The sequence below is a fragment of the Haematobia irritans genome, chromosome 1 (assembly GCF_050003625.1).
Source record: "Haematobia irritans isolate KBUSLIRL chromosome 1, ASM5000362v1, whole genome shotgun sequence".
Taxonomy (NCBI): domain Eukaryota; kingdom Metazoa; phylum Arthropoda; class Insecta; order Diptera; family Muscidae; genus Haematobia; species Haematobia irritans.
In genome coordinates this window covers 63,978,494-63,993,530 of record NC_134397.1, presented here as the reverse complement: position 1 = coordinate 63,993,530, position 15,037 = coordinate 63,978,494, and the positions used below count along the sequence as shown (strand labels likewise).

The 15,037-nt window shown below is 31.6% G+C and overlaps 1 protein-coding gene and 1 long non-coding RNA gene across 2 annotated transcripts in view; one reads left to right on the top strand and one right to left on the bottom strand.

Moving 5' to 3' along the window:
* The first annotated feature begins 6,483 nt into the window (after window positions 1-6,483).
* Window positions 6,484-15,037, top strand: part of ScsbetaA (Succinyl-coenzyme A synthetase beta subunit, ADP-forming) — a 28,933-nt gene continuing 20,379 nt past the window's right edge. Inside the window, exons 1-3 of the mRNA XM_075290586.1 lie at window positions 6,484-6,563; window positions 6,625-6,704; window positions 7,533-7,639. Of these exons, the coding sequence (XP_075146701.1) occupies window positions 6,639-6,704; window positions 7,533-7,639 (173 nt within the window). The 5' untranslated portion in view covers window positions 6,484-6,563; window positions 6,625-6,638. The remainder of the gene's footprint in view (window positions 6,564-6,624; window positions 6,705-7,532; window positions 7,640-15,037) is intronic.
* On the bottom strand, window positions 12,699-14,707 carry LOC142238826 (uncharacterized). Its single transcript, XR_012722831.1, has 2 exons — window positions 14,143-14,707; window positions 12,699-14,038 (listed from the first exon to the last, which is right to left on the bottom strand). It is a non-coding gene; the product is annotated as an uncharacterized LOC142238826 (long non-coding RNA).

The following is a 15,037-nucleotide window of genomic DNA, read 5'->3' as shown; positions in this document are numbered from 1 at the left end:
AACTGCCCTCGATTTTCTTTGCTATTATCCTAACCAAATTCCAATATCAAATGAAAGGGCAGATTATATTGAGATTTTATTAATTTATTACAAGATTTACAATCATAATAAACTACGAAAATAAATACATAAGGTGCTAACAACAAAGGCTTTTGATCTACATATATGTGAGATAAATTTACATTACAATTTACAATTTTTTATAGGTAATGTTTGTATACCAATGACAGATGGTTATTAAGGTGAGTATTAAGTTCGAGTTTAAGGTGGGTACTATGTTTGTTGGCACGAAAAAAACTTCACTTAACCATTCTTTCGCGTTGAAAAATGAGAGTGTTGACAATACATTTCGAACGAAGAAAACAGCTATTTTGGAGCTATTCCGCGTTTATTTCTCCGCAATTTAATTGACAACATCGCCAAATGTCATACTATTTTTACTTATACATACGCAGCAGCTGATTGTTTACATACACGCATTCATGATAATTGTTTTGAAAAGTGTTTTTCTACCAGTTTTTGGATTGTTTTGCAAAAAAATCTCATACAGCACTGGACACTAATAATTGTTAAGAATAAAGCTCCAGCCGCTCTACTCCTGGTGTCTTACCACATTATGCAACAGCTTTTACAACATGTGGTACATTGTCTTCTTCAGCTTTTCCAAATGGATACCGTCAATTTGTAACGCACATCAAAAAAACATATAATTCCGGTGTTATGCTAACTTTTACATCATGCGCAGCAATGGACTCATTCCTCAACAAACTTATTTCGTTGGTGTCCACAATATCTACACAATCGCATTGCAATACCATGCTGTTGCCGCCTCACTAGCAATTTCAAATCCAGTGGTCACCACCACGGTTCCCACAAAGGATAATAACGCCATTTCATTTGCCAATGTTGTTACATCGGGGGGAACAACCAACTTAAGCCCATAACTCAAGTTCAAGGGTAGTCCCTAAGCCAAAGTCACTGTTCCCGACTTATATTTCGTCACAAAGGGATGTTAGTGTTCTATACCAGACTCTTCGTTGACTGAAATTAATACATTGAGAAGCAATTGGCTGGTTTACTGAAGGATGTTATACTCTCCCAATGTATAAGTTCCAATAACTATTTCAGTCACGTTATGAAATTCAACCAGTGTTTTGAATTGATAAAATGCTAGAATGCCGCTAACTGAAATTTAAAAGCCACAACGAAATTAAATCGTTTCATTCCAGCCTATCGCAACCATTTTGGACAAATGATGAATACAAGAAAATTATTTTGCTATTTAAATAAAAATTATTTAATTATTTGCTATAAACATTTATTTTGGATATAACTTTGTTCAGAAAAATTTACTAATTTTATATTAAAAAGTATAAAACGTATAAGACCACCCAATTACTTATACCCCGGTATATAAAAATAAAACAAGTTCGATTATAATTTTATTATGATTTTTTATTAATTTGTACATTTATACACTAATTAAAGACCCTAGAACACAATGTTTTCTTTTCTGGATTATCAGCTTTCTTTCATTAATATTGTTATATTTAAAAATTTTTAATTATCATTTCTCATATTTAGCTTTCATGTTGTTTCCATTAAAAATTAAAATTGCATTAACATTTCTTTTGTTCAATTCTCATTCATTTACGCCTCTTACACACAAAAAACGAGCTCGCTTAACAAATAGAAAAGGGAGCAATTACGAGGAGCGGTAAAATAATAAAAAAAATACAATTCATTTCTTTGTAAAAAATGGGTGTTGAATGTAGAAGCACTGGGTTTACAGAGATAAGACGAAATCGTTTTTAAGCATATTTTAAAAAAGAAATCTTCATCGATTACATCTGCAGTATTATGACAATTAGCTTCTTCTACTTCTTCGTGTTCTGTGCAAACATTATGTAGCATAACATTAGTCAATTCTAAATTAGCAGGGGATGATGATAAATGGTGGCCTGGTTGTATCTCTACAATATGACGCTGATGGAATGCTATTGTTGCTGATGGCTGAAGCGATGATGGTACTGTTGTAATAGGCGGAGTTTCCAAAGGGCACCGGTCGCCGATTGGAAACTCCTAGAAGACATTCCTTAGGGGTAAAATTTCACCCGGCCACTACTTCGCCAGCAAAATCCAATTTAACAACATCACCTGGTAAACATTCCTCCACATCAACTTCATTCTCTGCCGTATTTATACGGTTCAATGTCATTGTAATATCTGGACCAGACTTAAGTCCCACGGTAGCTCCTGCTAAAGCCATTGTAGTGGTGGGAACAACAACATTCGATCCAGCTGCTGGTGATACTATTGTGGATGATTGTGAAACCACCATTGCATTAGTATTGCATTTGTATTACTAACGGCAGCAACAGTCGATATTGCATTTGAAGAATTAGTAATAGTGGCTAATATTGGAGTAGTATTTGCTGCCACCCCAATGGGACCACTCACTACTTGGGCGGCCGTTGTATTTGGTTGTTGCAATACAATATTTGCGGTCACAGCCACTGTGGTCGTGGCAGGTGTTGAGGGTGCTATGTTGGAGTTGTTCACTGTAGCTGATGTAGTGGCTGCAATTGTGGGTGTCAGGGATGTGAGGGCAGATGCTACTGTGGCAGAAACGGCTACAGAACCAGATGCTGTTATATATGTTATATACATATAGCACTCCGTTATTTTTATTTCGTCAATCTAATTGCATTTTTAAATAACAACGCGAACCACTTTTGTATTCTAATTTAACACAAATCATTTGAATAAATCAATTATTTCTTAATTCACATTACAAATGGCGCCATGTTTTGAAACTAACTAATCTCAACATATGGAAGGATTTAAAGCCGACCTAATTAGGGACTATGAACTTTATGTCAGTTTTTCAACTCGAAAAAAAACAAAGTACCACAAATGAAAAAATATTTCGGTAGTTTTTCGCATTTTTGGTTTTGTATGGGATTTCGCTTCGGAAACCGAACATAGTACCTACCTTTAGCCGCTAAAATCGCTAAAATGAAAACTAAATCAGTAAGAAAAATGCATGAAATTATACGTATTTGTTGCAAATTTTATTATAACTTGATGGGGAAAAGCCCAAAGCCAATTTTCACAAAGTTTGTATTCCTTAAAATGGATTATTAAAGAAAAGTAATCGTGAAAAAATTACGTTTTTAGCGGCTAAAGGTAGGTACTATGTTTATTGGCACGAAAAAAGCCCTAAATCATTCTTTCGCGTTGAAAAATGAGAGTGTTGACAATAGATTTCGAAGGAAGAAAACAGCCATTTTGGAAATATTTCGGGTTTATTTCTCCGAAATTTAATTGACAACATCGCCAAACGTCATAAAATTATTACATATGTTACGCAGCAGCTGATTAGATTGTTTACACACACGCATTCATGATAATAGTTTTGAAAAGTTTTTTTTACCAGTTTTTAAATTGTTTTGCAACCAAACCTCACACAGCACTGGACAATAATAATTGTTAAGAATAAAACGCCAGCCGCTCTACTCCTGGTGTTTTACCACATTCGGCAACAGCTTTAACGACATGTGGTACATTGTCGTCTTCTTCAGCTTTTCCAAATGGATACCGTCAATTTGTAACGCCCATCTAACAAACATATAATTCCGGTGGTAGGATAACTTTTACATCATGCGCAGCAATGGACTCATTCATCAACAAACTTATTTCGTTGGTGTCCACAATATCTACAAAATTGCATTGCAATACCAGCGGACAAGAGTGTACTTATGCCCATGCTGTTGCCGCCTCACTAGCAATTTCAAATCCAGTGGTCACCACCACGGTTCCCACAAAGGATAATAAAGTCATTTCATTTGCCAATGTTGTTACCTCGGGGGAACAACATCATGGGGTGACCAGTTAAAACACGTACACAATACAATAGCTATAGTCAAAGTGAAACTTTTTGTTCAATCACCATAAGCCTAAAGCTTACGTTCAAGGGTAGTTCCTAAGCAAAAGTCACTGTTCCCGACTTATATTTCGCAAGATAATTCGTCACAAAGGGATGTTAGTGTTCTATACCAGGAACTCTTCGTTGACTGAAATTAATATATTGAGATGCAAAGTGGCTGGTTTACTGAAGAATGTTTCTTGTTATACTCTCCCAATGTATAATTTTATAACTATTTCAGTCACGTTATAAAATTCAACCAGTGTTTTGAATCGATAAAATGCAAGATATATGCATAATTAATTTTTGCATTTTATTTTTGGAACATAGCAATTTATTCCTGTGATTCCATTCGTAGCTACCATAGTACTGCAACATCAATTGCACTGCCTTCTTTATAATTACGATGCACGGCCAGCATTTGTGTTTATTATCCCTATACCCAGTAAAAAGAAACGATTGTAAAATGAAATTCACTAAATAGAACTTTATTTTGTTAACACTTTTCTATAAATTTCATGTTATGTACATTATTTATATTCTATCATGTAGTAGGGAGCCGCTAGATGGTGGCTTTATTACTAAAACACCGCTCCAAGTTATTTTTATTTTGTCAATCGATCTTATTGCATTTTTAAATAACAATGCGAACCACATTTGTGTTGTAATTTCACACAAATCATTTGAATAAATAAATTATTTCTTAATTCACATTGCAAATGGCGCCATGTTTTGAAACTAACTAATCTCAACATGTGGAAGGATTTAACACGATCTAATTAGGGACTGTGCGCTTTACGTCAGTTTTTCAACTCGAAAAAAAAAACAAAGTACCACAAATGAAAAAATATTTCGGTAGTTTTTCGCATTTTTGGTTTTGTATGGGATTTCGCTGCGGAAACCGAACATAGTACCTACCTTAAACTCGAACTTAATACCCACCTTTAATAATCCATTTTAAGGAATACAAACTTTGTGAAAATTGGCTATGGGCTTTTCCCCATCAAGTTATAATAAAATTTGCAACAAATACGTATAATTTCATGCATTTTTCTTACTGATTTAGTTTTCACTTAAGCGATTTTAGCGGCTAAACTCGAACTTAATACTCACCTTTAGGTTGCAATTATGTGGTCAAACGACAGACCCTAATTCAATATATACTTACCAGAAATTTCTTCCTTAAGCCTCTAGATATAAATACAGATCGACTTAGACTCATCCTGTATTCTTAATACAATAAAAAGCTCGCTTGCCGTAAAAAGTATTTGTGTTTGTTGGTGTATGAAGCCTGCAATTTTTTATGGAAACTTTTGTAATATTCCTTTTTTATAAAGCGGTGCGATACTTACCTAAAGACAACTTCTTTTCTATGGGATAAACTTTATTCAATGTATTGCGGACTATTATCAAGTAAATGCTGTTCCCCGTTTTGCAAATTTTGTAGCGTCATTCCATTTACCATGTCGATGTTGATATAAATATTTATTTGTTGCAACAACTACCTTACGCCCGTCCTATAATTGAACTGTGATTCTATTAGTATACTCAACTTTTGGTTGTACCAGCCATTTGTTGATTCCCATGATATAAGTCTCACTATGCTGGTGGTTAGCTCAACAATTTTATGCAGCATAAAACCAAATTTATCGGCATTGGTTATTGTAACCAATTGAATGGTTATGGGAATTTCGTTTTGATCCTGTGAACTTTTTTATGGTCGTGTTGGATGTATAATGGGGAAAATAATCAAAACATTGTTCTTGTAACAAAAAATAAGTTACTGACATCATTTCCTCATTGTAATTATCGAATTGCAACCAACCATTTCTCTGGTTGTGAGATATGTTCGACACGACCACTGTCGCCCGGATAAACTTAACTCTTAATCAAATCTATATGAAAAAGATAATGCCTACCCTGCCAGCATTTCAATGTTCCATTTCATCCTCATCGCTACCACATACTCGTAAATGACACTACAACAATCGCCTACTGTGATGGGGGAAGCGTATGAAAAGTATGAAATTTATGTAAGGGAAATAACTATGTTTTCAGCACTTCATTATCGATTTTATTTAAATAAATTATAAGAAGCTAGTTGCGCTTGGTGTCTCACAAAATATAAAACGGCTCTTGTAATAATAGCGATGGCAAAATGCTTTCAAGTACATTTCATACTTTTTCAAACGTTTCCCCATCACAGTTGGCGATTGTTGTAGTGTCACTTACGAGTCTGTGGTAGCGATGAGGATGAAATGGAACTTTGAAATGCTGGCAGGGAGATTATACATATTTGTTGCAAATTTTATTATAACTTGATGGGGAATAGCCCAAAGCAAAAACAGTTCAATATAAAGCAGATAAATAACTCAATTGATACGTAGTTTCTCTCTAGTTATTGGCTTGTTTTTTTATTTGTGACGTATTTACACCAAGCATTTCAAAATTGTATATTCGTTAATACTGAATTGTGTAGCGTATTTACACTATTCTATACGCTTTTAAGTGGGTAGCACTTTTTTAGATGTGTTGCCATATTACTTAATTGTAATGTCAAACTAGTTTATGCGATGTGGCATTACTGAGTCAGCTTTTTTCATTCAATTCACTTGTCTTGACGTTTAGCTCCACGGTAGGGCTAAATTTTCATTTAATTCAAATTAGAATTTAATTAAATTCATTTTCTTTCATAGAATATTCGATTAAAATGGCTTCTTTGATTACGCGCAGCAGTGTTTTGAAAGAAATAATCAATCCCAAAGTTGGTCAAAAGGTAATTGTTAACAAATCTATGCAAAGTTTTTGGACTTTTTACATAATTGGTGCAAATTCATACTTATTTCAAGTGTTGGAGGGGTGTGATGAGGTAGAGGTAGGGGACATCTAATAAAAATTTAAACAATTCTGTGCATAAAAGAAAAACGGACAAAGATAGAATTTTATCAAAAAATGTGTGACGTAACAAATGTGAATTTTTTCGAGTTCATGGAGTAAGAACTTATTTGTTGTCGCATTGCTCGCGTTTGTTGTTGTTGAAGAATGTGAAGGAAATAAAAAAGTGAAGGTATTTTTAATTTTTTTCACTTGATTTTATCATTGACCTTAAATTTTTCTGCTACTGCGGCGAAGGTAAAAGATCGAATCTGTTGTGTTAAGCATTTTATATGGCGCGTGGGTAATGGGAACCTAATTTTTGTTTGTAGCATGCCCAGCATCTCGCGAAGTCCCATATTGGGCTTATCACCCACCGGCCATTTATAATCAGTTCTTGGTTTGGTTTTTTGACGTCACATGAATGGCCTACAATATTTATGTCTTAGAGCCTTAGAGAGTGATTCACTTGAAGATCTTGTGACTTGTTGTTGTCTAGCTCTACCAGTTATTTTTTGGCTCTGGTCTCAATTTTTGGTTGTTTTGAATTTGTTTGTTTGCTTGATTATCATTCATTATCAATTTTGTGTGCGTCAAATTTAAGCTTTTATTTGGCCGTGAATCTAATTCAACATACGTCGTTCTAGGTGGGGGAGCTATAGTGTATACATACTTTATCAAATCTGTATTTTTAATTACGATAATTGCATTGATTTTTTCTGTATTGTAGATCTTGGGATCAGTCGCTGCTGCTCAAAGCCAACAACAACGTAATCTAAACGTCCAAGAACATGTATCCTATAAACTTTTGAATGATGGCAATATTGCAACACCAAAGTAAGTATCGTTTGTTTATTTAGCCATATCTGTTCTGTGGGGGTATAAGTGGAGGCATAAAAATGCTTTTGAATATTCTGAGTAAAATATTAAAATTCTAAATACCAGTTATTTATGCAAAATACTTAGCTGCAACAAACAACAGGTGGTTGTATATCGTGTTATATATTTTTTTATATGTCCACAAAAATAAAAAATATATCAGTTTCAATGAAATTATCAGGTATCCGGAACGGAAGATTTATTTCGCTCCTCTCCGAGGAAAAAAGTGTTAATGTCTCACGTTCCGACAAAATACCTGTGGATTTCGTAAACAACCACAACTGAGTGTCTTATAAAAATGGAATTAGGTGTTTAATGGCGTTAATATGACAATTGTTTTTACATTTATATGTGAGCTATATCTAAATTTGACCCGATATATAGATGATTGTGTTCAGATTTTATGGGTAATATTATAGATAGAAGTTGAACTCCTAGAAATTACATTTTCGATCTAATATGACATAATTTTGGAATATCACATAAACAGATATTCTAAATTTATGTTTAGACGTTTAAGATTTCCGTAGAACATAGACAAATTGGTTCTGATAGATTTAGAGAGCGACGTTTTGCGATATTTCAATCTATCTTCTTGAGGATGCACCTTTTTTCAGATGGTCAAGACATTGTTTACGACGTTGTTTTATCAAGAGAAAAAAAGAAAATCTAAAAGTAGAATTTGCATTGAATACGTAACGTTATGTAGAACTTTGTATTGTAAGAATTCATCAAATAGTCGAAAGTAGCGAAGTCAATGATCGCAAAAGTCGATTTGTTTATTGATTTATTGTTTATATCCTTATCAGTTCTATTTATTAGAAAAACTTATGCTTCCTCTTATCGAACATAAGCCTAAGTTTTTTTTAATAATTTATTTCACATCGAATTGTCCTCGTGTTGAATTTGTCCCAGTCAAAACACTGAGTACAAATGAGACAAAAAGCTCAAAGTCCTCCATATGGGCAAAATATGACTCCATGATAAATAAAATTGAGAAGAGTAAAAAGGAGGATTATATTATGGGGCATGCTATCGGCAACATATTTGAACACATCTCAGTTCACCTTTACAACATCACAGAAAAAAATTCACGACAATTCTGCCAATTAAATTCTTGATTGACTTTTAAAAAATATTCACTTAAAAATTCAAATGATTCAACAATTTTTTTAATTGAAACAAAAATCAATCACAAAAATTAATAGTGTCAATTATTTTTTTAATTGGACCAATTAATTTTTTAATTTACTTTCAATTAATTTTTTAATTGATACTGCCTTTTCTGTGATTGAAGATATTTCAATTAAAAATTAATTGGATCAATTAATTTCGTGATTGAAGACAAAAAATATTTTGTTGTGCTGCGGCAATAAAAATTTAAATAAATATTTAAATAGCAATTTTTCATGCAGAAAATTTACAAATTTTTTTTTATTACTATAATAATTAACTACTGAATATTGAATACTAAAAGGTCTGTTAGTTCTAAAAAAACTATTAAAAGACATAGACTGAATTAACGGGTTTTGTTTTTTTTTTTTAATCGTATTTGTGGAATAAAAATCGTAGTATTGAACTAAAACACTCCAAAATTATATAATTACAAATTTCAGAAAAATAATCGGCTGCGATTAATTATTTAATTGCAAAAGCTTTATAATAATATATTAAATTTTCTACAGATTTTTGGATAGTTAAATACTCAACTCTGATTATTTTGCAAAGCGCATGAAATTTCTGCCAACCATTTTGAATTATTTGTTTGTTTATATTTTAGAAAAAGTAATGGCTGGTAATAATATTGATAACTATTAGTAGACTATAATATAAATTCCAAAGAATTATATTATTTATGAGTGTACAATATAGATAACCGCTTCTCAGGTATGAACACTTTAAAGTAAAGGAAATGAAACATTTAGATGAAATTTTGAAAATGAAGAGTGCAGACTTCTTCATTTTTATGCGAATGGCCTATAAATCGTATATATCGATCCAAAATTATGCATAGCTTTCATATGTACCGTTCTCGATATTTAACTTCTTGGTCTCCCGGTCAGCGATCCGGTTGAAATTACGTACGATCTCCTATAAATCGAACGTCAAATTAGACTACATGATCCTTCTGAGGACGCAATTTCCATCCGATCTGATTGAAATTTCGCATGCGATGTAAAGCAAACACATGAATTGAAATCAATCTAGTTTTCAAAGCTCGGGTTGTTTGTGTAAGAATATATTAATTTTCAAAATAGCTATTTTTAAATGTTCGATCAATTCAATTTTCCTTCGATGGAAAGCTTTGGATCGGGATAGAGGGATAGGGCATAAGTTTAATTCAATTTGTAGATAAATCCAATTAACAATATTTTCTTTTCTATATATTATTCCACAACATTTTCGATTGAGACAGATAAGGTATTTGTTGCAATAAATGTCTTAATATTCCCATTGGTACGTTCTTTGACCAACTATGATAAATTGATTTTTTTTATTAAAATTTTGCTAAAATATAAGGATAAAAGATAACGAAATAATATTCAATTTCCTAGAAAAAGTTTGGAACGGTAAATTGATTATGAGAAAAATTTAATTTAATTTGATCTTCTTGAGAAGACTTAGTATTCTGAATTCGACATTTACACAAGCAAATCTTTGGTTGTTTTACAAATCTCTAATGTCATTATTAGGGCTGTCATTCGGGATTTCAAAATATTGAATCCCGGGATCCATAGATTTTCCGGGATATCTTTCGGGATCCCGAAATTTTCAGAATTCTTTAACAGCACCAAACAATTTTAGTACATTATGCCAATTTGACTTCATTTTTTATTTTATTAACAAAAAAAGACAACAATGGGATATAAGACAAAATTAAAAAAACAAACAAATGGCAGCACTTAGCCCAATTCAACTTGATGAAGAAAAGAAAACCAAAAAATTAACACAAAAATAAATTAGAAAGTAATTTCATATCGCTATCTTACTCAAAAAAAATTTTCATTATACAATTTCAATTTATTTCAATTTATTTGAATGAGATTTCACATACAATAAGATATTATAATCTTTTAATTACAGTATGTGATTTTAAGAGGTAGTAACATATTACATATTTAAATAACTTATTTTGCATTATGCTACAGGTATGTTTTCGTACCATAGTGTTAATTTTTTGTACTTCATCGTTCTAAGTGACTTCATAAAAATATCAAGCATCTAAAGTTTCATCAAATAAACGTGATGAATAACATCTCTCACAGTCGACAATGCTTTAAGGGTAGTTTACAATGAATAAATACATAAATTTATTAAAAAAAATCTTTAAAAAACCTTAAATTTAGATTATATTTTCGGGATCCCGAAAGACCCCAGGATTCCCTGGTTTTTCAGATCGGGATTTATCCCGAATGACAACTCTAGTCATTATACATCGATAAATAGAACATAGAGTTATACTGAAATCAAAATTAAACATAAAACTAAATTAAACTTCATTGTAAATTAACTTCGATATTGGTTTTCTAATCCTCATTTTAAATGGCTGCAATTTCTGATTAGATACAGTAATTTTCAGATTGACATTTAATTTGACATCTCTGTGAATTGATTCGTAATCAAATTTCCTCGAGTAAATGATTCTAGGTTCAAGAATGTTTTAAAATGTTAGTGATTTAAAAATAATTGTTTTTGATGTACTTGTCAGAGATTATCAACAAAATTCATTTAGATACTGTCAAAACGTCTAATGATTCATTTGGTTAGACATATTGCATGGGTAATATCTATAACATCGTATTAATCGCAAGCCCCACATTATTAAGCAACACAACTTTTACCAATGAAGACAGAATAAGAAGAGAGTAATTTTCTGATGCTAAACATTATATCTTTATTATATAAACGTAATTAGTAAAATGCGAAACATACATCATTAAATACTTTCTAAAACGTTTAAATTGAGCTGAATGTGGAATCGGCTTCGGCCATTGATAAGAGAGAAGTCCGTATTACAATAGCCTAAGTGAGCGTAAAATAACGGACTGTCACTACACAGAAAAAAATTTCACGAAAATTTTTCCAATTAAAATTTTAATTGAGCTTTAAAAATATTCAATTAAAATTTTAATTGTTTCAACAAATTCTTTAATTGAAACAAAAATTAATAGTATCAATTAATTTTTTAACTGGATCAATTAATTTTTTAATTGACCTTCAATTAATTTTTTAATTGATACTATCATTTCTGTGATTGAAGACATTTCAATTAAAAAATTAATTGGATCAATTAATTTCGTGATTGAACCAGAAAAATTTTGTTTGTGTGTATACTTAAACAGACCTTATCCTAGTATGCGTTTTATGTTAAGTTTGGGTCACATTAACTTGTTATCTCTTGGATTTTTTCCTTCAACCATTAGCCATAATATTATAAATCAACGGATTCTAGTTACCTTGGGATATGTTAGTTATGTTAGGTTAGCTCAGGGGTAGTCAACTTTGTTTTTACTTACCGCCCACTTTTTCACCTCGAGTGATAGAAAAATATTCTTAGTGCCCACCTAATCCACTGTGTTGTTTATTGATAAACTGCATTTATTTATTAGGTTTTTGCATTCTATTAAGTAATTTTAATTAAGTATAATGAAATATTGAGTATTTAATGGGATCCCTGAGGCTGATGCTGCCAAATTAAATATTTAATATCTGGTTCTATTTTTGTCAAAAACAAGCGAAGGTCTCCTCTTTCAGAAATAGTAAGGCGGTTTCTTTCTTTGTTCATAATGTGGTTAACAGCCCTAAATCCTGATTCGACTAAATATGAGGTGGAAAAAGGTATTCATAATTTGAATACCTCTTTCCACATATTTGGATATAAAAGAGGTATTATTTTATGTTGCCACAACTTTCATTATCCGCCATTTTCGAAACTTTGTTTCGCATTGTAAGCTTCTACATTTACAGCACATTATCTTTTAAATAAAACTAAAAGCAATAAGATAGTTAAAATATATAATTTTTTAAAATTTCAATTTTATTTGTTTCGCACACAATAAGACATTATAATCTTTTGATTACAGTGTGTGATTTGATGTGGTAGAGTTACAATTTTAAACAATTTATACCATAAAGTATATAAAATATAATAAATACATAAACGACGTTTCAATAGATTAACGACCTTATTCATAAAAACATTAACAATGAAAGTGCAAAGAAGACAACAAAATTAATGAAGAATACAGACTATTGAGAGTAAAATCTGTAAAGTGATTTTTTAAACATATTAGCGTTGTGAATAAATTGTATTGATGAAGGCAAAGAGTTCCAAAGACGGCATTCTGTGAGAAAAAAAGTGCCATTCTGAAATTGGAAGTTGGTGTTGTTGAGGTATTAGGAGGATTCTCCGGTTAGTCCTTCCGAATCGTAATTTCTCATAAAGGTATGTAGGTGTTTCGGTATAGATAATTGTATGCAATAGTATGAGAATTCGTATGTTCATCAGTTGTTTAAATTCGACTCCACATAACTTTCTTGAAAAGGACGAACAACTTTCATAGCGTTTAAGGCCATAAACATATCGCACAACCGCATTGTAGACAGACTCAAGGCGGGACATGCTCCTAGAGCTCACAGGAGGAAAACACTTCACAACCATACCGCCCACCAAAATGTCCATATCGCCCACTAGTGGGTGGTAGGGACCAGGTTGACTATCGCTGGGTTAGGTATAGTGGCAGCCCGATATTTCAGCCTCACTTAGACTATTCATTCCATTGTGATACCACAGTGGTAGTTCCTATTCTTCCTAACTCACGGGCTTTGTAGTTCTCTGGTGTGTATGTTATTACTAATGTATAATTCCATCCCTTCGTTTGAAGCAAAATCGTTCCGATTTCTACATTTTTGTTCAATTTCTACTTTCACTGAATAATGTGGGATTATATATAGCCATACAATTGAGAAGTTAACAGTCCCATTCAACATTTCCATTCCAGTTCCAGTTTAATCGCTTGTCAGATTTTGGATTAAATATCCATAATATTGCTTTCAACATTTCAATCGTTTCTAAATTTCCCCATTGTAATATGATCTTTATGGTGTCAAAGAAAAGGTCCATTTGCATTCATTTCAATTAATTGTGAATATTTTGTGGATATTTTGATCTTCACCGGAAAATTATTTTTTTTTAATTCCATCACAATATTAATTGAATGTTCACGAAAACGTGAATATCATATTAAAGAATTATTAAAGCAAAGTTGACTATCAAAAACTTTTTTCAAGTGACAAGCATACATTTCCTCTGTTGGTTAACCTACTTTTGTAGTTTAGTCAACGCATGGTTTTAGGCTGAAATTAAAACAATTATAATAGAATTAAGAACTCTTATTGATTAGAATCAGTAAATGGTACTAAATAGATGTTGTACAATTGTAGTAAACCAGCAGTAGTACCTGAGTCGTCGCTATTAACATGGAGGTCAAAAAGATAAATTCTCGTCCAATATTACTCCAAAAAAATTTAAGAATACTCACAAATTTCTTATTTTTAATGTTATTAGATATTTGTATCAGTTAATTTTTTAAATGATTACGTATTCAAAATTGATTACATTTTTAATTAGAAATATTTTGGCGATATTTTTTATGTGTTTATAATTTTCATTCGACCTTGAATTCTACAACACATTTTTCGCAAAGACAAGGCAATGAACTTGTATAAATTCAAATATTTTTTTTTTGTGGCCATAGATTGATCATTTCTATATCAACAATAGTATTGTAGATGTGGTAACTACAAAACTATTATTTCTACAGAAAACGCAAAAAAAAATCAAGAAAAGAAACGACATTCAAAGAAAATTGAGTTTAACCTTTGATCAATGAAAAATTCGCGCATGAATTGCCCGGCTGGTTATTGCCTTTACAAACCATATGGTTGACTGCAAAGAAATTAATGTTATTGTTTCTATTTTTATATGAATGCAATTCAATCAGAAGTGTACACAAGTGTTTTACAAAAAAAATAAAATAAAATAAAAACTATTGGCTTATCATCAGTAAATGTATGGTAATTTATTACATTTTAAAATATAGAACTATACTATTGTAGATAGGGTGGCCAACCTAATTTGCCAAAATGATAATATATGAACAGGTATAGCTCATACCTTAGAGTGGTATATATATACTCATTTATTAGCACTTCAGTATATTCATGTGAGATTTATATTGCGGTCTCAAGTGTTAAACCACTTTTAATTAAGTTGCCCTCCAAATACACACTCTAATTTAATCATGTAAAATTATAAAGAAATTGTGTTTCTATTTACATGTGTATATAAAAACA